The 26,301-nt window shown below is 42.6% G+C and overlaps 3 protein-coding genes across 3 annotated transcripts; 2 read left to right on the forward strand and 1 right to left on the reverse strand.

Moving 5' to 3' along the window:
• Positions 1-559: 559 nt before the first annotated feature.
• Positions 560-7,374, forward strand: Lmx1a (LIM homeobox transcription factor 1 alpha). The gene is made up of 3 exons (XM_017178629.3): positions 560-1,351; positions 5,746-6,624; positions 6,684-7,374. The coding sequence occupies exons 1-3, from the start codon at positions 697-699 to the stop codon at positions 6,941-6,943; spliced, it is 1,794 nt and encodes a 597-aa protein (XP_017034118.1). The 5' UTR covers positions 560-696; the 3' UTR covers positions 6,944-7,374.
• Positions 7,375-8,182: 808 nt separating this feature from the next.
• On the forward strand, positions 8,183-8,818 carry LOC108083012 (U6 snRNA-associated Sm-like protein LSm2). The gene is made up of 3 exons (XM_017178638.3): positions 8,183-8,275; positions 8,337-8,404; positions 8,486-8,818. The coding sequence occupies exons 1-3, from the start codon at positions 8,273-8,275 to the stop codon at positions 8,700-8,702; spliced, it is 288 nt and encodes a 95-aa protein (XP_017034127.1). The 5' UTR covers positions 8,183-8,272; the 3' UTR covers positions 8,703-8,818.
• A 2,832-nt stretch (positions 8,819-11,650) lies between these two features.
• CrzR (corazonin receptor) lies at positions 11,651-25,330 on the reverse strand. The gene is made up of 6 exons (XM_017178842.3): positions 24,965-25,330; positions 20,388-21,353; positions 15,338-15,521; positions 15,062-15,267; positions 13,747-13,898; positions 11,651-13,015 (listed from the first exon to the last, which is right to left on the reverse strand). The coding sequence occupies exons 2-6, from the start codon at positions 21,183-21,185 to the stop codon at positions 12,562-12,564; spliced, it is 1,794 nt and encodes a 597-aa protein (XP_017034331.1). The 5' UTR covers positions 21,186-21,353; positions 24,965-25,330; the 3' UTR covers positions 11,651-12,561.
• Positions 25,331-26,301: the final 971 nt, after the last annotated feature.

Consider the following 26,301-nt stretch of genomic DNA (forward strand, 5'->3'; position numbering starts at 1 on the left):
AACACCAGCAACACGCCCCTTTATGACCAACTTGGTCTCGAATTAAAGCCAAGACATCAGGGAAAACACAAACAGAAAAAACATATATTTCCCCTGCGAGCATGCGCATTGCGGAAAAATGGTCGCCGGGGAAGGCCACAGCCAATCGCCAGGCAGCTGAGGTGTGGCCTCCGCTGGCAAAGGGAAATCCGCTCTCGCAGAATTTCCCTCGCTGCTAATAATCACTTGAGACATGCGCGCTCTGGCCGGCCGAGAGAGCGGGGGTTGCTCAGGGGGGCGCATGCAACCCTTGCACCGGGACCGGGGTCCCACCCCTGGCCATGCCCGTCACGTGCAGCAGGAGCGGCACCGCGGCAGTTGTTGCTCCGTTGCTTTTGTAAACAGGCGCAGGCGCACTAGGGGTGTGTGTGTGCGAGTGTATATTTGCGAGTGTGCGGGGGTATATTTCAGCTGGGATTTTTTTTTTTTTTGGTCCCAAAGCCAAAGCCAAGGCAAAGTGAAATGCTTTGATTTCGCTGATTGTTCGATCACACGCCAACTGACAGCGAACGCGGCTGGTTGTCCTCGGATGAAAGCGAAGAATCCTCAAACTCTGAATCAAAAAACACCCAAAGACTCGACTCGTTTTTCGTGAGTGTCGCGTGTGCTGAGCATAGAAACTGACATAGAAAAATAGAGTGCTGCCAAGTGTATAAGATGCTGGAGTTCTACCCAATGCCCACGAATCTGAATCCAGTCGGTGGCGGCTTGTACTCGCTCCAGCAGAACCATGGCGGTGCCCGTTTCCTGGACAATCCCAGCCACGCTGGCGGTGGCAATACCTTGCACCTGGCCAATAGCAATAGCAATGGCAACAGCAATTTACCCACGAGCATTTCCGGCAACAACAGTCCCACAATGGCAACGGCTTCATTAACGGGGCAGCTACATCACACAGCTTCGACCACGCCAGTGCCAATTAACAGCTGCCCCACGCCCACAGGACACAGTCCAGGACACAGCCCCCTCAGCAGCAACAACAATAACAACAACAACAGCAACCTCAACTCCGCCTGCAACTCATTAACAGCTGCTGCTGTTGCTGCTGCTGCTGCGGCCGCTGCTGCTGCTGCTGCTGGCTCTGGGGCAGCTGCTGGCTCAGTTGGGGCAGCTCCATCGTCGGCAACAGCTCCCTCAGTCGCCACCTCGCAATTAGGCGGAGCAGTTGCGGCCACACCGGCTCCAGTGGCAACAGGAAGCGGAAATGGCAATGGAAATGGAAATGGAGGCAGAAACGGATGCGGAGCTGCTGCAGCAACGGCCAACGCAGCAGCAGCATCGAAATTGTCTGCCGATTGCAGTGGACGCACAGGTATGTTCCAAAAGTATTTTTCACCGGCAGTCGAGGCATTTACCGGCTCGTTTCGTCTCTGGGGTTTTCACGCTTTTCGTTTTTGGCATAGTTGCGTGTGCCCGGCCTGCGGCCCGGAGTCCCAATAAGCTTTTCCTCCTCCGTTGTCTGTCCAGGTGGGCAATACTTTGGGGCTAAAGTTTTCCGGACAAGGGCTCCCCAACAACAGCAGCTTACGTGTGATTTTCTTGGTCTTTTGGGGCGCTGACGGAATGCTTATTTCTCGGGAAATATGTGTTTCGTTGATTTTGTTTAAAGAATAATTTTTAATGCATTGTGATTTAAACTGTTTTATTTTTTAGATTGCAAATAGGTCTTCTTGCTTGCTAACTTAAAGAACATTTTTAATTGCCTTTATTTATTTTTTAAGAAAAGGTTAGAGTGTTTATTTTTCGGTTTTTTTATATTGTTAGTTTTGTTTTCGAAAAATCGGAAATCGTTGGTCTTTTTTATAGAAATTATTTTAATGCTGAATTTTATTGAATTTGTTCGTAATTTGATTTTATTTTCATATGAAATCTTTAATATGTTATTTAAACTAATATAATTAAAACTCAAATCTATTATTTTGGTTTCAAGTTTGAAGAAGATCATAAATGTAGTATGCATTTTGTTTTAATTTTAGAATTCATTAAAAACTTAAGATTGAAAAATAATACTGCATCAGTTGGTTCATACATTAAAATTACTTTTTTTTAACATAACTTCTATTTGCTTTAATAAATTTTAAGTTGTTTTATAGCATTTCAATCTCAGCTAAATAAACAATTATTTGCAATTTTTTTAAAAATGCCTAAAGTAAAATCAATTTATTTTCGACTACAAGTCCTTTGTAACACAGCCTTTTTTAATGCAAAAGTTAATAACGAATACGCATCGTATTATTTCCTTATTTAAATAGAGCCAATGTTTGCTTTGGCACTTGATTGATGCCATAAAGCAGCAGAGCAATGTTTTTCGAAATTAATAACCAGAGAAAGATTTACAAAACAAACCGGCAATGTTTTCAATTTGTTTGCCGCTCTTTGAGGCCAGGCAAATAAAATCAAATAAAGCCGGGCAAATATGAATTTCGGGCTTAAACGAATATTGACAGTGTCGGGCAAACAAATTATGAATATCTGATACTGTTTTTGGAATAGTTTTGCGGGCTGCGTGCGGATGTGTGTGTGCGACAGCCCGGCCAAAAGTATTTCCAGAAGTATGAACGCAAGTTGACCACAAAATAATTTTGACAATGAACCTGGCTGACATCCCCAGGGGGCGTGGCTTGGCCAATAAAAGGCTATTAAGGCAGGCCACATCCTGGCACTCACACGCCCCCTCACTTGCGTTGGCATCCAGGCTAACACACACACACTAGCGCACACATACGCACGAGAGCCTCAAAATAGGCAACACTTTTCAGCCGAGCTGCACCGAAAGTGTTGTTGGGAAAACTTTTGCAAATTTCCCTCCGAAATGCCAAGTGTGCAAACAATGTGTGATGCGATGCATATGCATATGCGGACCAGACATCGTCCGAGGCTAAGTGGATTGTGTTTTGGCTTTTTTACCCGGGTCTAGGGGCTCTCAGCTCCACCAATTGCTCTTTTTGCCTATCAAATTTCTATTAATGCCTGCATTCTGCCATTTGCCATTTGCCGAAATGGCAGCAAATAGTTTCCGTTTCCGCCTCCGTGAACCCAACTCCTAAGCTACTATCAGCTATCAGTGGCCCACACTTTGGCTTCAACTATAAAGCCCAGAGAGGTCGAGGAATTTCCGAACGGGCGAGGTCGGTCTGGTGATTGGGGGTGGGGGGCCAAGAGCCTGGGGAGTGGAGAGACTGGAGGGCAGACCACGGAAATGAGCACACTCAGTGTCAGGTATTCCACCGAGCGTATCAGCATACATATCTGGCTTCTGCGGTGGCTTCAACTTTGCCCATCTGCAGGTATTCCAGGTGCCACTGCCTGTGTGCGAGTATGCGGCGGAAGTATGCGCCATATGCATAGCTCTATGTCACTTTGGCGCTGAGATCCAGGTGCACAAAGAGAAAATTTTAAGGGGTAAATGATGGACAACTAAGAACTGCGGGAGAAAATTAAATAAATTAAGTATATTCGCAAATAGATTTGTATTTCTGTATTGTTTTCATATTTTTGTTTTAGTTTAACTAGGATTTCTTTTAGCTTTCTAAAATAAATCCATATGAGAATTCTTTATATTGAAACGATTATAGAATATTTTAGAAGAGTATAAAATATCTGAAAAAGGTTCAATATTCATGAAATTAAGAGTTTCAATCCTCTCACCAAATATTAATTATCTTCAAAGGGATTTTCGCTAATCCTTAAAAACAAATATCTGTGTTTGAAATTATATTTCATATTAAATACAAAAAAAAACTATTTTTATTATGAGAAATAAATATTCAAATTTTCTTCCCTGTATTTATATCACCTCCAAGTTTTAAAGGCCGCGTTGTCAGTCGTAATTAAAGCTGTCCCATTATGAGCTGTCTGTCAAAAGGGGCAAACTGCTGCCAAAATCCGCGTGGCACGTGGACCGTACCCGGACTCCTGTTGGCAGTTAGCCCGAATTAATGCCGGGAGTTGGAGCTCGGCTGTCTGTGCCGTCTCCCGATTTATCTCCATAGCCCTCCGCCTGCCTGTCAATGTGTCAATAAATGCACCATATAGTGGGGCAATCGAGGGGCCACAGATAAGCCCCTTTATCACCGATAAGGCCGAGGACACTTTCGACGCTGTCGTCTATTAGGTGGGCTCTATATATTTTTCTGTGTTTATCGTCGAGTTGATTTTGGAATTATCTGCTGTTTAATCTATGTATTTGACATGAGTGTGTCGCACTTGTTCAAACTGTTTGCGCCCGATGTTTGTTGATTTTCTCGACAAGATTTGCGCCAGGATTGTATAGAGGTTCTTCCCGAAAAAACGAGTGGCACTCACCGTCCTTTGATAGCTGAAACAATGCAGAAACGCCGCAAAAACAAAAGGCACACACTCAGAGCAGACAAAAAAAGCATTCATAAAACTGCAGCGAAATGCCATAAATTTCGATTAGATTACACAAACGAAAGCCGTCACAATATCGATGTTCAAAGCTTAAAAAAAAAGCGGCCAAATTCAAAACGCTGCTGCCTCCGGGGGCTTTATCGAATGAATCATGCTCGATTTTTGTTTCGTTGCTAGAAAAATGCGATTGGACACGGATACACTGCACAATGGGAGGATAGGCAAGGATGCGATGGTATAGGAGGCCAGAAAAAATGCCCGAGGACAATGTCAACTTTTCGCTGCACTGCCTTATATCCCTGTTGGCCATATCCGTGCTATATACCACACGCACATCTGCATAGATATGGCGGCTATGGCAGCACCATTGTGCCAACCATAAATCATGCACATTTTTCTGCCACTGAGCCACAGCCATATAATATAACACTCCACTCCACCGCCACTGCCACTGCCTTTCCCCCTTTTCCCTTTCCCATTTCCCTCCGCTTTCCACTTTCCCCGACTGGCTGCTCATTTTTCAAATGCTTCCATACATTTTTCGTGGCGGTCGTCATATATTTTTTATGTTTACTGCTCTGCCAGGCAGCTTTTGTTGTGTTTTCGGGTACTACTTTTTATGACTGGTTTACAGTTTCAAGAGCGCCTCTACGGAGGGAGGATTAGTTGATGCCTCCTCCTCCTTTTTGGGAGAAAACGAGTCCAACTAATGGTGTATCCTTAGCAGGAGTTTAAACTCAGTGGCGCAGTCAAAAATCAATTGAGCCATTGTCGCTGGATATAGATATAAGCATAAAAAGGTGAGCGGGGCAGATGCTTTCCGCTGATATCGAACAAATACAGAAAACTTTACGTTTCAATTACGCATCAACAAGCTTTCAATACAAGCTGTTGCAGCCCGGCGACAGATAATTTTTTCCCTCAACAGTTTCTTTCTGATTTTCCCCCCCCCAAAACGGCGAAACATCGAGCGGAAAAACGGCAAAGACGTTCAAGCATTTTCACACGATTCGATTGTCAGCGAGGTCCTGGCGCCATCGGCAGCACATGTCATGATAATTTCAGAGCGACATGTGCTGCCAGCACGTATACGCCACGTACGCCCATCACTGGCTAGCAAAGGGGGAAGGGAACAGCGCGTAAAAGAAGTCTGAACAGCAGGGAAAACCTTTATAAAATAACTACAATAAAGCTGGCAAAGCTTAAAGTCTATGAATATTTTGTAATATTTTTTAATTAGTAATTTAAGGATTTTTTTTTTTAAATATATCCCTTTTAGAGGGATATTTTCCATTCCTTTAGAGACTTACCATCATTCTTTTCTGTCATTTTCAGAAGTGGGCCACATCAAGTGCGAGAAAAACTTCGAGCTGTGCGAAGGCTGCGGCCAGAAGATCCACGACCGCTTCCTGATGAACGTGGGCGAGGCCAACTGGCATGAGCAGTGCCTGGCCTGCTGCTACTGCGGCATGCAGCTCCACCACACCTGCTATGTGCGCAACTCGAAGCTCTACTGCAAGATGGACTACGATCGGCTGTTTGGCGTCAAGTGCGCCTCCTGCTGCCACGCCATCCTGCCCCAGGAGCTGGTGATGCGTCCGATTCCCAACTTTGTCTTCCACCTGCCCTGCTTCGTGTGTTATGCCTGCCGCCTGCCTCTGCAGAAGGGCGAGCAGTTCCTGCTGCGTGACGGCCAGCTCTTCTGCTATCGCCATGACCTCGAGAAGGAGATGTTCCTGGCGGCGGCAGCGGCCCAGCACTGCGGCTTTGTTGGCCTGGACGAGGAGGATCTGCTGAGGCCTCGCGATGGACGGCGGGGTCCCAAGCGGCCGCGCACTATCCTCACCTCGCAGCAGCGCAAACAGTTCAAGGCCTCCTTTGACCAGTCGCCCAAGCCCTGCCGCAAGGTGCGCGAGGCTCTGGCCAAGGACACGGGGCTGTCGGTGCGCGTGGTGCAGGTGTGGTTCCAAAATCAACGGGCCAAGATGAAGAAGATCCAGCGCAAGGCCAAGCAGAATGGTGGCTCCTCCGGCGGCGGCTCTGGCGGCCGTGGCACTGGCAACTCCAGTGCCACCGATGACAAGGAATCAACCGACAAGGAGGACAAGTGCGTCAAACAGGAACTGGGCGGCGACAGCTCGGGATATTTGGGGGGATTGGACAGCAACTTTGCCAGCCAGCCGCTAAATCCCAACTTGCCCTTCTCACCGGATGGTAAGTGGAACCTACAACAAGACTTTTAGAACCTTTCTTAACTGATTTTCTCCTTGCAGATTATCCGGCCAACTCGAACGATAGCTTCTGCAGCTCAGATCTCTCGCTGGACGGGAGCAACTTTGACCAGCTGGACGATGACGCGGACTCGCTGTCGCTGAACAACCTGGAGCTGCAGTCCACCAGCTCCTCCGGCAACCAGCACTCGCACTCGCACTCGAATCCCCACGACATGCTGGCCAACCTGAACAACAGCCTGATCAATCCCATCGACAAGCTGTATCTCATGCAGAACTCGTACTTCAGCTCGGAGCACTAGGCGTGGCGCTGGGCGGGATTGGAGCAGACTTGGGTCGAGGAGTAGCGACGAATTTATTAGCGTTAGAGAAGCAGGCTCCGATCGGCAGCTGTCACTTTACGTAGCTCAGCGGCGGCGTGTCATTAAGTTGGATACACAAGATAGAAGATATAAGATACAAGATACAAGATACATGAAATGTGATTTTTTTAAGCTAATTGAAATTTTAAGATTCTTGGCAATTTGAGGGCGTGGCAAAACATTTTGTTGTTAGTCTAGACTCTAGAGAGGCAGAGAGCGTAGAATGACCAGTAACGCAGTCAATGTGCCCCTTTTGTTTGTAAATAGTTTTAATCCCCGAGAAAATTGTTATTAAATGTAATTTAAAGTCAATAATTGTATTAGCAAGTGCAATTTAATCTGTTCCCCCAAAAATATACATCTTAACCGAATCCACTTGATATATTCTGTCTGAAATGGTTTTGGAGCAACGAAAAGTAAGTAAAGTTTTTCGATAAAATGGGTAATTTATATGTTTATAAATCTAAAAGCGAAATATTTACAATTTTAGATTTTTAGATTTACACTTTACATCAACGGATCGTTTCTATGGCAGTTATGTTATATAGTGATCCGATTTTTATAGCCCTGCAGGGTATTATAATTTCAGTCAGAAGCTTGAAAAGCAGTGAAGGAGTCATTTCCCACCCTGCAAACCTTATATATTCTTGATCAGAATTAGCAGGAGAATCTTTCTAGACATGTCAGGAAGAAAAAAAAAATTTTCAATTTTTTCAAAATTTGATAAGGGGTTACATCGTTAAAAATCTCAAAAATTGAATAAATTTTGATTTCTTACATTTTAAAATTTTTTATGCAGATTTTTTAAGCTAGAATAAACTAGCATAGAAATGCTTTTTGAGTTGAAATTGTTGAATTTTTGGCGAAGTTGTGCATTTTTTAAGCAATGATATGTCCAAAAATTATCATATAAAAATATAGATAAATATTTATTTAAAGAATTAAAGTATTTCCGTATTTTTTGAAAGGTAATTTGAATTTAGTTACGCGCGGTCTGGTACTTTTGGTCGCTCATGAACTAAAAGTCTGGCATCGCTGGTCGCTCGTACAGTGCTGCCAGACTTTTCGTTCATGCGCCCCAGTGCTGCCCATGTTTTCGTTCATGAGCGAACAGTGCTGCCCATGTTTCCGTTTATGCAGCGATGCCAGACTTTTCGTTCAGCGTTTTCAGCGCTCTAGTGTGCCCAAAAGCCTCAAGTGCGGATTGAGATTTTTAAGGAAGAGAGACTACTTTTTATTTGGCCACACTGTTCAAAACTAACAATAACAATGGTAAGATTTCTGTTTTTTGGAGAAATTATAAGCCAATTACATATATTTTTGCCCTCTAAAGCTGTTCTATTCGTTCTTCAAGTCACTGGTGGGCAAAGAGGTAGTCGTGGAACTCAAGAACGACCTGAGGTAAGCAACGATTGTTAACCGCCTCGCAACGCGTGTTTTTGCCGGCAAACTTAAGATTCTGTTTTATATGTCCTTCTGTAGCATATGCGGCACCCTGCACTCGGTGGACCAGTATCTGAACATCAAACTAACGGACATTAGTGTCACGGATCCGGACAAATACCCGCACATGCTCAGCGTGAAGAACTGCTTCATCCGCGGCTCCGTGGTGCGGTATGTGCAGCTGCCGGGCGACGAGGTGGACACGCAGCTGTTGCAGGACGCCGCGCGGAAGGAGGCGGTGGTCAGCACGAGGTAGAGACCAGGTTTGCCGGCTCTAGCCACCCCAAAAAGTCTAAATCTTAAGTTAAATCTTGTTAAAGTGAAACAATAAGAGAAATCCCCGGAAGAAATGCATTTACATTTGATGATTAAGCAGTGAGTTTAATTGATATCTATGGTTTTTAAGGGACATTTCTAAATTAAAGATTTGTATAGAGGTATCACAAAACTAAACATTCTTTTCCTCAGCAGATTTAGGGTTTACTGGATAAAGTCTTCCTTAATAAGTTTAACTTAATTGAACCGAAGTTTAAACTGTGTTTTGTATTATCTTTGTTTAAAGTTGATGTACAAACTCAAGAGCTCGGAGTTAACAGCTTTAAGTCTTAAAACATTAATTTGTGCACATAAGTTTAGGTGTCACTTTCATAATGTTAATGGTTCGAATTCAGCTTCTAGATATCTCAAACTTAGTCTTCCCACTAAGAAACAGATCCTTTAAATTCCTGAAATGAAATAAGAGCTAAATCTACTAAATAAGATGAGAACATGACATGTTTCTTTCAAAACTTTGGCACAATAGAGGGGAAAAGCATATCAATGAATTTCTGTAGGACAAAAGCATATAAATAATATTTAGTCCTGTGCGAATGTGTTTTTCAAATGTTCTTTTTAGGAAATTATAGAGAAGTTAGTTATTAAGCAAACAATTAAGTGTTTGTGACTAATAAACCTTTGCAACTTGGAATCTAAGTCTTACATAGAGATGCGTTGGCAGCATTGTTGCTCAACATGCTGCTAGCCAGGAATGTCCTGGCAACATATTCTTATAAATTTCGCAAAATTTGGATTTTAAATATATGTTATCTAATAATTAATCCCACCAGGCAAAGTCTCTTCACAATCAAGCTTAGCCACCTAAAGTTTGCCTTAAAATTTCCTTTATTTATTTTCATAACTTTCAAACTTGAAGCTCAAGTATCTGTACCAAATTCAGGCACCACACATGCCACTTGATATTCCCTAATAGTTATTCTATGGATTTATGCAGTACAACAATAGACTATACTTCTAATGTGGTGGCTTCAATGCTAATGTTGCTGTTTTGATGTGTCAGGCGACTTTATCGCTCCACGCTTGAATGGATGTCTCGTGAAATGTAGGTCAGCGAATGAGCCAAGTTTGCGTCATGTTGATAATGGCCCCAGGAATTGGTCCATAAATTTGTATAATTGTTGTAACGATGTCTTGATGTCTTGTCTACACATCGGCCTAAGCCAGATACTTACACGGATGCGGAGCCTCCAGGATAGGATGTACTATATGTTATGTACATGTCTTCCGTTTTACGATTGCCGTTATTGCGCGGCCCTCGAATTCAACCTTTTATTCCCAATAAAACGGAGGAGCCTAACGGAATGCTTTTAATTTCTGGACCTCGACCCGCTCGTTAAGTGCCTTTTCGTCGTCCTCGGCCGCCGAATTGCTTTGTTGGTTGTGGAATGTGTACTTAAAATAAAATACGCATTCGTAGAAAATTTCAGTTCGGCATTTACATTTTGGAATGGACCGGTCCGCAGTCCGGACGCTGGCTCTAAACTTTGGCAGTTGGTCAGCAGAGCAACCTGAAGGAGAATCTAGCAATCAAAAGTTGAATGGAGCACTGAAAACAAATGCTGTTCAAGTATTGCAAGGCCGGAGACATTGAAAGAACCACTACCTTTAAATTTTCTATTTTACAGCTGGAAAATGTATAAAATGTCAAGGATTGATATATTTTATTTTTAATTTAATCAAACCTTTTAGTGATAATTTCCCATTTTATCATCAATTTAGGAGACTTATCTAAATATATATTAAAAAACCGCTTTTTAAATTTAAAAAAATATTGATTTTAAAAATGTTTTCCGTGTGGCAATGAGTTTTTTGCTCTTCTGACGGCGCATAATTGAACGGGGGGCAATCCAACCAGAGGATCGGGTCAGTCTCCGGCCCCACTGGAGTCCATCTTTCATTATCTGTGGTAATTGGGTTCCTGTTTCCGGCGCAGCTTTCAAATTCAGACTGCGTGGCGCATTTTCGGGCGCATTGTTCGCCGTTCGCAAATAATGTTTTGCATGAACTTTGCCAGAAGAGTGAGTTTTTTCGGGGGAGCTGAATACTGGCAAGTGTCCCCGGCTATTGCCTATCCTGATGGGCAACCTCCGCCTGCGCCGCCCATAAAATTTTGTAATATACTCGGCTCGGGGTGGACGTGAGCCCCGTAGGATTTATGGGGTACACGCTTAGCGGGCCGCCGCAGGAGCCGTACAGGCAGCTAGTTCATCAACGTGTTGAGCTGTGCGTGGCGCGTAAAAGTTGGCTCGTAAAGTTTCGCAAGGATCATTCGGGTTTTATTAAAAAATAAACTATACAAATTTGACACAGATTATTTATACATAAGTACGCAGCAAAGTGAGGGAGGGCGCATGAATATGCAAACGGGAAGTGGAATTGCGGATGTGGGATAGATGAGCATAAACATAAACATGCGGCATTGTGGAAATTTGAACGTCCCTGCGGCGGATTCCCATAATGTGCAGGGGCTTCCACTAATGGCATACATGTGTAGGCTCCCGACTCCACCGTCCACTGGCCACCGAAATTCGAATTGGCAGCGGCGTTATCCTTTCATGCCGAGGGACTTTTTGCCCAAATTGAATTGTGGTGTTTCACTGTAACTTGTGTGTTTCAAGGGATAATTCCAGTTGTGGGTGGAAAATCATTGAATATGTTGGGAGACTGACACTTACATGCAGCGGAAGAGCTACAATTCCATGAAAAGTAATTAAAGGTCACTTCAAATTCCAAAAAACCCAATTATAAAGTATGAATATGACTGGGGGGATGAGTGACAGATCTTGGAACTACTGAGGGCAAGTTTCTTAAATTAAATGAAACACTCAGATGTAAAATGGTTTCTTCTTAATTGTAAAAGTCTAAGGCTAAGGATTTTCTTTTTTATTCCAATATTCTTAAAAATACATTTAACATTTCTGAAGAATCGTTCTCTTAGTTTAAATTGTGGCAACCACATAAAGAGTTAAATTATATTATTTACAAATTTAATGTTTACCCTGTTTTTGGCTGTTTATACACTCAAGTGGGACAATAAATTTTGTGTAACTTAGGGGAGAGTAGATAAAACAAAACGTTAAACTGACATTTGGTTTTAATTAACCTTACAAAGTTGCCCAGCAATTGAGAGGAACTCATTTGTTGTATTGCTGACTTAATTTGCAAGTTAATAAATGCAAAATGGACAATTTAATTGAAATTGAATTTACTTTTTGCAACTTTGTTCAACTAGTTTGGGAATTAATTCATTTATTGATATTGATCTTTACTTTAAACACTTTAGTTAAAGGTTATGAAGGAATACACAGATTTTAATTATCAAAAACTAGCTGATTTATTTAGTATATTAAAAACATAACACAGTTTTAGTGTTACTTGCCTTAAAATTCAGGCCTTTTTGACCAGGAGTTACCCCCATTGGTGGGCAACCATTTTGTACGATCTAAGTCTAATCCTACGCTACGCCTAAGCACACCCATTGTGTTTGAAGACTTAACTCTCGATTAGCATTAACTAAGCACAAGTTGCACGCCCCGGTGATCAGATCATCGACGCCTTCACTCGGTTCCCGCTGGCCAGGATCCCCCTCACATCTCTCACTCTTGGCTAGCAGTCGCCTCTTACTGCACTGGAAGCTCTTGGAGTTCTAGCTGCCGTCGCACCAGCTCCCTGCTCAGGCAATGGCAGCAGGAGCAGGCATCGGTGTCCACCTTCACCATATCCGCTGCGTCCGCTGCATCCGCCGCTGCATCCATTGTTGCCGCCATCGCCAGCTGCTCTCACACGCTTGACACCCGCTCGTTGTTGTCCAACAGCCCGGCATGGGCCACGCCCACGCCCACTCCTCCCCGATGGCTGTCGTAGCTGAGGACCAGTGTTGAGGGCTGGTTCTGCAGCAGGAGCCGCTGTTGCTGCTGGTTCTCCTGCTCTCTCAGGCAGCTGGGATGCCGGGCCAGAAGGGCGGAGCCCTTACGCATCAGCTGCGGCGTGGGACCACTGCTGCCGCCTGGAAGAGAGACTGAGCCGCCGGATGGACCCGTGCCTGGACCCACATGCAGAAGGCCAACTTGCTCCTTGAAGGCAGTGCCTCCTACTGCGCCTCCGCCGGTGCCGTTGCTAGAGCTGCGGTAGTAGCTCTGCTGGCGAAAGGCACGCATTTGCCGGGAACTGCCCCCGGTTCCGTCCACCTGCGTCACCGCCGTTAGCATTGAGGGAGTGCGTTGCGAATCGCCCCTAGGAGACGGGAACGGGGTAGGGAACGAGATTTTTGGGGGAGACCGGGACGTGGAATGGAGGATGAAGGTGGGCGAAAAAAATAACCAGAAAAAGAATATAATATCAGTTGCGTATTGCCAATTAGTTTTGTATAATTTTAGTAGTTTTAAAATAATAAACAGATCAGTTCAAACATAAAATCTTATCAATTTGGGATGTATTCTTTAATTCTCAAGGGGTTTCAAAATAATACTTTAAAGGCCTGAAAGTATATAATAAATACATTTACACTGGTAGTTTGGGGTGAGTAATTACGTTGATTTGTTGCAATTATACGAATATAATTATAAATAGTTTTTGAACGTAAGTAATTATACTTTCTAAAAGTGAGTATAATTGCTTATAAATACTTTAAAGTTAATTTAAAATGAATACTTTTGAATTTTATAAAAGGGAGCCCCAAATAAAGGTTAACTTTGCTTAAGAATGTGTCATTTAAAGTACGATTACTCTTAAGAAAAAATAATATTATGTTTTTTTAAATGACTGTTTTAATTACTCTTTTATGATTTCTGTTAAATATATGTTTTCTTTCTTATACAGAATATATTATATTATATTAAGACACCTTTTCTTACAGAAATGAATGAACAACAACTTAACCATTGAAATTACAGCTTTTGTATTTTAAAACTCTTTTGATGATTCCTTTTAAGAACTCCACTTTATTACCATGTTTTGCCACTCACCTGTTTAGGCTGTAGGCGTTGTTGTTGCCGCCACCGCCGCCGGATTTGCCGCCCTTGCCAGGACACAGGTGGAAGGCGCCGTAGATGAGCGGGTTGACCAGGCTGTTGGACATACCAAAGAAGAAGATGGCATCCTGCAGATCGTCGCCCAGCTGCAAGCAATGCGGAAAATTCAAATTAATTTCCCCATTCAGACCCTTTTGTGGTGCTTGTTTATGTTTGAGTGAGCACATTGTGGGCGTTTTGCGGCTGACCCGTGTCCTTGTTGCCAAAGGATACCCTCGGCCTAAAGGTGTTTTCCTTGGTCCGGGATTAAATAAATCCTTTTGTGCACTTTGGGCATCCAAGTTTTTTGACCAGGATTACCCGCAGTCGGAAGTAAACTTTATACAAAATGCATTATTGTGTAAACAATATATATAAATATATTCATTACTGCACTTTGTGTTCTAAAATGCAATCCCAACATGGAATACCAGCAGGTGTAAACATATGAATATGATTGTTTACTTGCAATATTAAAATTTTTTTAAGCATGCAAAATTAAAGATATAGAACAATCTGCCTGAAGAAGTCATTAATATTAATTTAAATCTAACTATTAATTTGTTTAAGCAATATTTAGCAATACCCCAACAAGCCATAAAATGCAAACAATTTATAAATCAGAAAATACTTTAACTGAAAAGCCATTCCCGTTAGGCTTTACAGGATATTTGAGCTGCGGTTAACCGAGCTCCTGCTTGTGGTAATTCCTGCTCGCGTGGGAGGCACCTTAAGATGCCACCTCCTACACAGGAGCCAGATTTTACGGGCAATCTCTGGCAAGTCATCAAAGTTGGGACGCCGTGTCCGCTGGCGCCGTTAAGAAAGAAGGAAAAATTACGAAAGGCCGGTCGGGTGCCGTAACGATTAATTAAAAATTGAGCATAAGAAATCATTTTTATGTGCGCCGGAGTCGTTTGGAAAGCGTGGAAAAGATTGTGGCCCTAAACGGATTTGCCATCTGCGACTAAGCCGGGTGCTTCTATTCCCGTTCTCGCCTCGCACAGAACAGAAGAGCAGAGACAGGAGTGCCACAGGCCGTAAATATTGGACGGAACAACAAAGGCTTCTCTTTTGACACCACCGCAACCCGATCCCGATCCGTTGGAATAAACTGACAAATCGACTGCTGATTGATGTGCCTTCGCATATAGGCGATACCAGGAATCGCTTTTTGCTTGTCATTCACTACGCCGGAAATTTCTGGCCCGAAATACGGAACGAAACCCTTGAAAACCAACTCTTGCTCACACCCACGCCAGAGACTCACCCTTTTGTCGGGATTGAGGAACATGAACATAATCATCATGACGTAGTAGGGCGTCCAGCAGATGAGGAACGCTATGATGATCACCACCGAGATGCGTAGCGACTTCATCTTGGCCTTGTGTATCAGCCGCTGGCGGTTCGTTTGCGTGGGCAGCTTGGCCGTGGAGTAGTTGGCCAACTTTGATCCCTGGAACATCTTCTCGCTGCCTGTAGAAATGCGGGGGAGTGGTAATATATATGGTGGTTCCTCAGAAACGTATTATTATTTGAAACTCACTGGAAATGGTCCGAAAAGTGGACATGTAGGTGCCAAAGAGTATGCAAAGTGGCAGCAGAAAGGTGAAGACCAGCGTGAAGGTCGCGTACATCTGCTCCTGCCAGTCCGCCGTGTAGAATCCGTGGGTTACGCACTGGTAGAACTCCTCAACGAAGGGGCCACGTGCCACGTGAAAGATAAAGAACTTCAGGCGTCATTCGTCAACATCAAAGGAGGCAGCGTCGCGGCGAAGGAGAGAAACGAGTAAAAGGTCAGACGTAAATTGGGAATAGTTGCCAAAGATACATACATATGCTCCAACACAAATTAATATTCATTTAAGGAACTTGCAGAAATGTGTAAGGTACAATATAAGAAAAATAAATATTATTCTCAATTATTTTTACTTTTCTGGTAAGACGCTGAAATATTTAGCAGTTACGAACATCACTAAGGATTTGAATTTCTTTGAAAAGTTTAACTAAAAATATTTAATTAAATGTTTGATGTGCCAAATTCAATGTAAATAAATTGAATGATTTATAATTTAACATGAGTTTTGAACTCTTTTTAAAACATTAAAAAATAATATTTATTTATTTTATCACCAACACTTGTTGTTTTTCATTGACACCCTAAGATATTTTCACAAATACATGACACATTAGTCGTGTTCATTCACTTGAAATGTATTTAATCGTTTTGTACCTAGGTAACGTGAGTGAAGTACTCGAACGTTGTACCTAGGAAACAATTCACATCACTGGCTGCATCAAAGAGTACGGAAGTAAATACAGACATGTACGTATGGAAATCCACATGCGACCCGTAGTTACAAATTGCTGACACAAAACGACGCTTTGATCCTGCCACGCGGCTGGAAATGGCGGTGGAGTGGCAAAAGGACCTCAGTTATGACTGAGAAAGGCCTTTTTGGCCTGCGCCATTATCCATTGTCGACTCTGAATATGGCCGTAATTGAGGGAACGTTTTCGGGAACTGTGTATTCGGTTCACAGGAACCATATTTCTCCATTGTTGGAACATCCTGTGCGTTCAATTTACTAGAAAGTTGCTACTCTCTACCTGCCGATGCAGGACGTCCCCAAGGAATCCGCCCCAGGAGGGTTTCGGGGTCTGGCAGGCGCTGATAAAGCCGAACTGGCGACTCATAGACCCAAGGATGGATGTGTCAGCGCATAACTAATACGCTAAAAGTCTTTTTATTTGAGCTTTTTATGGCTTTCTTGTCAGCCGCTGTGTTGACACAGCTGACCCAAATGGAGAAAATGGTAGGGAGGGTGCAGAAAATGGGAAATGGGCTAACTTTCCACGCACAACTAAGCGACGTAGTAAAACTACGAGAAACTCTGAGAGCCAACGACGAGCGGATAATCATATAATGGTTGATTTTTATTAATTTCTCACACTTACAACTTCCAAAACAAGACAGGCCACCGCATAAAGCTTAAGATACTCTAATTTAAGGTATAGAACAATATGTATTCCTGACCCGAAACCAAGATAGAACACAGATGCTCGTGGCGTTTAATTAAACACTCGAAACTTTACCCAAAAACTTCATTTTCCCCCGCTCTGTTTGGACAATCTTCAACAAGGAGTCTTAAAAGCTGACAATTGTTTCAGCATTTGAGTCTAAAATAATTACCCACAAGCATTTTAGCAAGTTCCAAATTGTTTTCTTGGAAAAGTTGCACGTTGCACCCGAAAAAGTTTGCACAAAAGGCCTTGCGAAAATGATATAACAGGTGTACACTTTCCTGCTCCTGTAATGCATTTATTGCTAGGCCAAAAGTGCAAATGATGCCATTTCAGACTTAATTGGGATGCTGTTTAATTAAATTCGAATTCATGTGCAACTCTGAATGCTTATTTAAATCGAGTTGGGAAGAACTGAATTAACAATTCATGAATTATTTATGTAGCCAAATAAACTATTTATTTTCCTCGATCAGAAAGAAGTTTAAGCACAAATAGCATTATTTACCACAAAGTTATTGCAAACCCATCGATGTAAATATGGAATTTCTTTCACCTTTCGATTAATTTTTCATAAAATACATGTAAACCGGTCCCTATTCAACAGAAAAAGGCAATATATCCACCGCATGTCCCCAATTCCCATCAACTTTTAATTGACTCTGAGAAATTTGTAATTTCTCTCAACCGACAGTGGTAATTGAGTTACAATACAATCGCTCTCACACTCAACGTTCATAATAATACCTTGAATAGCCTTGACACTCTGCTACTCTGCCAGGACTAACTCTGACTCTATTATGTTGCCGAATTTCCATTGTGCCGCTTCGACTTCACGTCGTGGGTATTATTTGTTTCGCGGAAATGTTTGTGAGCCCTCACACTTTCAGTCCTTCTGGAAGGACTCCTCTGCGTTTAAACGGGAGCCAAATAAATGCTGTTCAAAACATTTGTTGTTTATTGGCAGCAGAAGTAAATTTTCATTTTGCTTTTTTATTTGAAACCAACGAGCTCAGCGGCGCGTCTCATATTGGATTCGATGTGGCTGCTAACCAACATGTGCTGGGTGCTGTTCGGACGGAAGCGAGGACGAGGACGTGTGACAGCAGAAAAGTTGTCCGGAAAATTGTTTCGGATGATTCTGGCCGCTCTGGCACTGGCTTTGACTCTGGCCCTGTGGTGGCCGTCACGTCTGTAAGCCGCATAAATTTTATGTCGCATGTTCAATAAAAGGAAACGAAATGAAGAAAGTTTCCCCGGAACGCAGCCAACTCGGGGTGGCGAAAAGTGGACCATAAAAATTGGCATAATGATTGCAAAGTTCCTATTAATTGGGTGACAGTGGCCCTTTAATTATGTAGCAATATCGTTGGACATTCTAAAAATGGAATGGAATTCCGCCCGCAATATCATAATAGCTGTTGTGCGGGGCAAATAAAATATTTAGGATTAGCGTGACAGTTGGCAAAGTCTTTCTGGGCCTATTTTAAAATGCAAGCCAATACATTATGTCCATTTTATTATTATTATTGTTTTCTGAAAGTGTCTGAGGACTGGGGACTGAACTTCGAGCATCTAGAAGTCAGCGTCGGTGACCTAAACCCACTTCAAAATCTGCCAAAATAATGGGGCGGGCGTGTGGAGGAACAGAAACATAAAAATGTAATTAGACTTAACATTTTTCGTGGCATTTAAACAAGTCAGACACTTTGACAAGCTGGCACGCACACGCTCCCGAAGCCACCTACACTCACACCTAATCTCGTCCGGGAATTATTATTTCATGCAATATATTGCTCTGATAAAGAAAAACACGGCTCGCGTAAATTTGCGGCAATGTGGTTAATTCTCCTAATTAAATGCGTTAATTTATAGCACACCTTTGGGAGCGAAGCCAGAGGGATTAACCAAAAGTGCCAGAGAGTTGCATAAGTCAGGTGAGAAAAACCAAGGAAAACTTTCCATTCAACAGGCAATCAGCCCTTCTTTTTACACCTTTGCCGCCAGGGCTTAGCTCTTGTCTGTTTCGGGATCTCTAAGGTAGGAACTGGAGAGGCAGAAGGTCAAGCCTTTGTGCCTACTTCCTTTTATGGTAAGGCAAAACAAGATTTTCCTGAATACTGTACATTGAATCCTGAATCCTGATGCCGAGCCTGGTCACAAAGAGAGCAGAGTTTATGGCCTCTTGGGACAGGCACTTCACACTTTTCAATCAAACTAAATTAGTTGCCGGCTCCATGGCAACTTTTAAGTGGTATTCTGCTAATTAGCCACCTTCGAAGCAGAACTCGAGGTCCTCGAAGCAACAGTCGGCACGGCACCCGAGTTAATCTGATGAATGGAGGGGCCACCAGGACACCTCGCCCTTGGCCATAAATCAAGGCCAACGGATCGAGTGTGTAATCGGGGACACGCGGCATACATTATACAATAAATGTGCCGGAAAGCTGCAGCCGATTCCTAGAACAAAGCGTAGGGATTCCCATTAATGTAGTCCCATTCGGCCTTATCCGCCGAGTCGAGCGAATATATCACTCAGCCTATCTGCACACAATGAATCGCGGGGAATATGAATGTCTGTCGTCAGGCAGACGCACACTTCCCGACAGAACCTTTTTCTGTTTTTGTGTCTGTTTCTATTTTTTTTCTGGGACCCCCCGAAAAAAACCCATTGTTGGCCGGAATTCGATTGGCTATCCTAACCCAATCCCAATTCAAATCCCGATCCTGAAACATCCCATCCACCGGGGGCGGACACGTGTGCGTGGGCGTGGCAGCGGCCTAAAGCCACATTTAGTGCACACTTATTGTGCGAGCGGCAATCATTTTAAATGTCAGCACACACATTCTTTCGCTTTTTTCCGCTCAAGACTATTTACGCCCGGCCACGGGGCGTATACGTGTTATAAAGTAAACATATTACTTCAACTTCATCAGTACCCCGAGTGGCTGGCTGGAGTTTTTCCTTTTCTTTTCGGTCCTCCTTGCCGGCTGAGCCCCGGATTTAACTTAGCGTAATGGGACGCCCTCAGTAAGTGACTGCAAGTGGGCCAGATTATTTTCACAGGCCTGCCCTGTGCCATCCTCCGACACTTGGCTCAAAACTTCTTTGACGCGGAATGCCTTCGTGCCTCGGTTGTTTCTTGGAAGAAACCCAGCGTCAGACGCTTTAATGCTGCCCCGAAGGCAACTCGTTTTACAGGGGCAAAAAATTCACTTAAAATAGAGACTAGACATAAATAAAGCGACTTAAGAGCTGGCAAAGGGGGCATAGATGTCAGGAATAGATGTTTTTTATGTCAAACATGCCAGGACTTTTTGCCTTACAAGAAAATTCTTATGGATGTTATAAATAATTAATTTTAGTTCGAGGCAATTCTTTTCCATATTCAAAATCAATGCTTCTGCTTAAAGAAAATTCTACTGCATATTTTAAATCAAAAGTTACAGTTACTAAATTAAATACAAATGAAAAGAATGAAAAATAAATAAAATAAAAGACATATACCATATATGAGAAGGAGTTATTCTTTAATATATTTTTTCCCACCTCGACAGCATTATCCTCTTACCTGTGGCAAGCTGAGCACCAGCGACAGAATGTAGGTGCCACCGAGCAGCCGGTGACACCTCTTGGCCATGTTGAGAGACTTCATTGGGTACTTGACCGCTATCCATCGATCCACGCCAATTAGAACCAGGACGTAAGTGCTGAGATAAAGGCTGAACATTTGAAAAAGCTTCACCAGCTTGCAGGTGAGCTCGTTGGCCAGCCACTGGACCGTGTAGCACCAGGCGGCCTCGCCGATTATGCAGAACCAAGTGACCAGCACATCGGCGATGGACAGGTGAAACATCAGTGAATAGATGGCGCTCCAGGTGTGCCGCGAGTTCCGCCGCGAGATGCGGGTCTTGTAAATGTTCCAAATGGTCAGCAGGTTGCCCAGCAGCGAGAACAGCGCCATCACAGCCAGGACATAGACCTTCATTAATCCGGAACGTGAAAGCTGGGGAGCGTGGTCCATCACATGCTCCGGCACCTGTTCCGCCATTGGCGGCGCTTCATGCCGGCTGTTGGTGTGCGCCAGCGAGGAGCTGTTGGCGATCGCATAGGCGGGCAGAGGCGTGGTGGCCACGCTCAGGTTGGACACATCCGTGGCTAGGCCCACGCCCAAGTCCAGCATGTTGAGTGTAAAATTGGCTATTTCGGGAGCGGCGGCGGCCACGAGGCGGGTGAAGTTGCCCATGGCCGACCAGTTGCCCAAGGCCACCTCATTGTCAGCCTCCACATCCATCGAGGAGTTCGGCACAGAGGGCAGGCGGTCGAAGGCGGGCGACAACGTGTCATCGAAGGCCCACTCGGCCTCCATTTTGAGTAGTTTCTCTTGTCAATTGGCGGATTCACTCAGTTTGGACGGTTCCGTTCAAGTGAATTTCGCTTACATCTTGATGTAAACCCTTAGGCGAATGACCTCAGGTGCATTTTACCTTGGGTATCCTTGCATCAGGCGTCAACATAATATTTGGTTGAGATTAAACTGCAAGTAAAGTGGAAGACAAATCTAATTAATGAACTGTCAAGTTTCTCTCAAATTTATTTCATTTAAAAGTATACCGATTTCCTGGAGAATAATTAATTATTTTCCTGGAAATCGTTGTAATTTGAATTAATTGTTTAAGCTAAGTAAATTCAATCATTGAGAGCTTAAAGTGTAGTGTAATTTAATGCCTAACAAAACATTCTATTTATACGGTTTTAGTCAGAAGCGTTTTGATGTTGATTAAAAGAGATTGAAATAAGAGATTCCCTAAGTTGCCCTTGGGCGGTGATAAGCCATTCAACCTTATCGGCACATGCCAAAGGACTTTAAGTCCTATAAAAAGTTCAAAAGAAGCCCCAGATTCCTACAGATTCCCCCAGAATCTTCTTGGAATTCAGGTAAAGCTTTTTACACATTCTATTTAAAATTCGAGTAGACATCAGAATGCCTCGCTCAGCGGCAATTAAATTAAGATTTAAATGTGCTTCAGTCAGTTCATACCCATTATTTCCCTACAATGTTGGCCTTAAGTGAAGCCCATTTTCAATTAATTTGTTTCGTCGTAAAATGATTTGCTTGCCGCGAAGCCAAAGTCTTTCCCTCAGCTGTCTTGTTTATTTTATTGGTTTGCAGGAAAATAATTTAGCCCGGGGCCGGGACAAAGTCGAATATATTGATTGCTTAGGTGCAATTCAATATATACATATATACTAGCCAGACAACCGACTAGAATGGGTACTGGAATTCAGCAGGTATCTCCGGTGAGGTGAATCCTTTTAAAAATCCATTTGTAGAGAATACTCATTTGACACAAGAGCGTTCTCTGTGTGTATACAGCTTAAAAATTTTATTGTTTAATTTGAATGCTGACCGAGCATAAAGGCCATTTACCACTTTAAATTGCCATTGACATTAAAACGCTTTTACCTGTGCCGACAGCCCGCAATTGTGCATTGGCCCGAAAGGCTCTCTTGTCAAGGCTTAAATAAAACTGTAGCTACATTAAATTATTTTTATTCGGAATGAAATTTAACTCTTCAAAGACGCTCAAGATCATTAGGAGGGGAAGCACCTTGGATATTGCAGTAGCTCAGGTGACCAATTCTAGTTGATTGGCTCTGGATTGCCTCACAATAATGACAGCACTCGGAGCAGTAACAATTCCATAATAAATGCAGTTGACCCGAGCACTTGCAATTACCCGGCTGCAATTATCCGCAGCCCTCGAAGGCGCCCCAGAATACGAGTACGAGTGCGAGTACGAGTACAAGTACTTGGGGTTTTACGATTAAGTTTGAATAGATAGACGGGTGCGAGTGCCTTCGCCTTAGGAAGTCGACTTTGCCCATGCCGGCAGTGCCTGTTTTGTGTGTGCACTGTGGTGGGTTCAAAGTGAAATTCCATAAAATTTCATTTTCCAAATTAATTTATGAACATAAATTAAATTGGACGCTTGGTTTGGCTCATTTTTTATTGCGTTCTCCCGCCAATAAACCCAATTCAAGGGGCTTCGAGTGAGCGGAACTCGTGTCCGGCAGCATTTTTGAAAGCCTCCCATTTCTACTCAATTGCTGCAGATCAATTGCCGGCAATCGGGCCCATTAATTTGAACCTGCTCGTATCTAAGCATATAGATATTTACAATATCTACTGGCTTTCATTGCTAATTGTCTGTGTGCAAACCAGATTAATGGCTCCTGACCTGCTCGGCACGGTGTCACTAAAGCAATTTGTATCTGATTGCCTCGGCCCGCATATGTATCTCAATGTGAACTTTCCATCGCGCGCTTTTAATCAACGCGATTAATACACAAATGCGCATTTGATTGATCAGCAAGCAGTCGGGGCTCGGTGTGGCTGGGGTCCCAAAAAGTGCTGAAAATCACATCTGTGCCATGTACCCGGGATCTGAATATTAATCCATGGAGCGACGACAGATGAGCAGCTGGAGGCGAAAACTTTTTTAGGCTTTGATTGATTTGCATTCCTGCAGTAAAAGCCATGCAAAAAACACACACATGCTGAAGTATAATCCCTGTCCAAACCGTCTAGAGTCTAGACAATGCCATAATTGATACCTTTTCGCATATCGGTATCCAAAGAGAGCACAGTTTTTGCTTCAATGAGTTATTCCAGTGGTTGAATTTAATTGATGCAAGACAACAAATTTACCATCATCAAGGTTTTTATCTTTTGTGCAAATGGAGCCTTTTTCAGTTGCTGCATCAACTGCATATTGCTTTATTCAAAAGGAAAGTAAATAAAAAAATATCAAATATATTTGCAATTTCTCCGACATTGTTTGCAGCATCCAATTAAAAAAATCTGAGAAATGCAGCTTTATTCGCTTTTAGCCAACACGGCGTATACGTAACGCTGCTGACATCTACAGACAATAAAACGCGGTTGATCTCGATATTATTTCTCCTTTTGTGTCATTCACTTGAAACTCACTACTCTTTTGATTATTGTCCAAAGTTTCTCGGTACAAGCAAAGTTTTCTGCAAATGGACGGCATTTTAGTCGACTTGCTTTTACAGTTCATCTTTTTCAGCGTTGTTTTTTCGCCAAACTTTGCCCATTCACATAGATTGGATTAATTCCTGAAGCAGTTTTCCGTTATTCTTACGGGGCTACTTTGTAATTACTTGGCGAGTCCATAAACTGCCCAGAAACCATAGCGTTGGATCCATTCTTCTCTCGGCAAGTCCTAAGGAAAATTCCTTCATGAAGGCACAGTGTCCCAAAAAGTTTTCACGCACACACTACTTTTGCCAGTTGTTGGCGGAATATTTGCATTCAGCTTGGCTAATACTCGAGTTCGAGTTTGAGTTTCTGTTTGTATTCACATATTTCACATTTATTTAGACACTTTTCGGGCTTTTGTCTAAGCAGAAGCTGAAGCCGAAGCTGCGGTGTTTGCACAGTTGGGCCGCTTCTTTAAATATGGGGGAAATACACGGGGCGCAGGAGCACTGTACAGTGAACTCCACTGGCTGACTGCTTGTGTTGTTAGCTTAAATATCAACATGTCATTAATTTTTTGGCAGCTGCACCCCCGAACCCTGTCAGAATTCTGGCGTATCTGGAGTATCCGCATACTTCATTATGTATCTGGATCTGTATCTGAATGCGCGATGTTTGCACAATCCGCTGTTTGCTTAACATCACACAGCTTTCATGAGCTCTTGAGCACTTGATGCCATTTTGATTATTGCCCTGGGTTCACCGCATAGATACACCACGAACACACCAACACCCTCGAAGCTTAATTTATGCGTTTTGATCTGATTAAAAATTATTTAATTTTATTGCAATTTTTATAGACCCTCACAATCTATATTTGTCGACTTATTCCACTTGATTTGGCCAAATAAATTGATTTGGTCGATTTTAATTCTGTTTTTATGCAAATAAATTATTTTTAATTAAGTGTAATGTTGTGGCTGCCAGCTCCACTTAATTATAATGAAAGCCAGACTCTTCGAAGAGTGAAAAACTTTTACCCTCTTAAAGCCATTATTTTAATTAGTTGACTCTTGAATTCTTGTATGCTTGAGTTAATTAATTTAAAATTAAATGTACACCCTTTGCTTTACAAAACTTGCCTTTTTAATTTTGAAAGAATTTTTCGTTGCTTATTTGAGACGATGATTTAGGGTTAATATTTTTCACAAAATAAATGCACACTCAGATTTTTGTAGTAAATTGCAGGATAATATTTAAGACAGTTCACTTTGTATGAACCAAATTCCAAAAAATTGGACTTCGATTGAAGAAATTCCTTAAACTTTCACTTTGATTCTGCAAATACTTTACATTTGCTACACTTTGGCTTTAATTTGCCCTTTGCCACTCACTTAGAAGCTTCACTTTGCCCCGTTTAGCAAACGTCAATCTCTGTTTTTCACTGCGAGCTTCATTCGCGAACTGGGAAATTCGATTTTCCGCGTTTTTCAACCGTTGCGGCACCTCGAGTTCTAGCAACTGATTTCAAAAATCCAACGCGGCGAAGTCAAATCATCGCGCCAACCGCTTGAACAGGTTGCATTCAGCCTCGAACATGTTGCCACCGGATTCATTCATAAAAGCGTTTCCTACGCCCAGCCACCTGATGGAGCGACCCTCGCTGGCACAACCCGCAACTTGTTGGCGTCCCCGTCAAGGGCAATGCTCTGCAGACATAACTCATACGCAGCGTGGGCCCTTGTGAAACAGTGGAAACTATGGCCGGGCTTTGACATTAACTAGTTTAATTCAGTGTAGGAAAATAAATATATATAAATAAAATAAAATTAAATATGCTCACAGATATAAGTATCAGAAAAATATGCTCATATTTTTAGCTTAAGGAGTAATTATTTCTTATCTTTAACAATTTAACAAATATTTTTCTTTTTATTTATTTATAGTATAAAAGTAAGATAAGATAAGGTATACCAAGTATCCCAGATTAAGATGTAGATTATGATTTTGTGGGCTAGAGTAAATTGTTAATCTGCTTGTAAATATTTTAAAAGAAGGGTTTTACCTTTAGTAATTTTCAATCATTTCTTCCACTGTACCTTCGTTTTATCCTTCATAACCATAAAGTTAAGGCTGCCTCCGGTCGTATTTCTTGCGGTGCTAACAAGTTGCTCCTGCAATAGTTGCGACTGGCGTGTCTAAATTTACTAAGGAATGTTTATCTTTCTTTAATGGAGCGCAAAGCCAACGAAGAACGGCAATCGTATTTGGCCAAAGTATTTATTTAGTCTAATTAGCTAATTTGCACACATGCACAATTGGGTAATTAAAGTGCGCATGGCTATACCCTTTTCAGCGAATAACAAAGCATTATGGCGAGCTCGCGGCACATTCCACATTTAGGAGAGGTTTTTGGCGCCGCGTCCTTAATTGAGTTTCCCCAAAATAAACAAGTACATTTCACCAGCAACTCCAAGCT

Source organism: Drosophila kikkawai, chromosome 3L (genome assembly GCF_030179895.1).
Source record: "Drosophila kikkawai strain 14028-0561.14 chromosome 3L, DkikHiC1v2, whole genome shotgun sequence".
In the NCBI taxonomy this organism is placed as follows: domain Eukaryota; kingdom Metazoa; phylum Arthropoda; class Insecta; order Diptera; family Drosophilidae; genus Drosophila; species Drosophila kikkawai.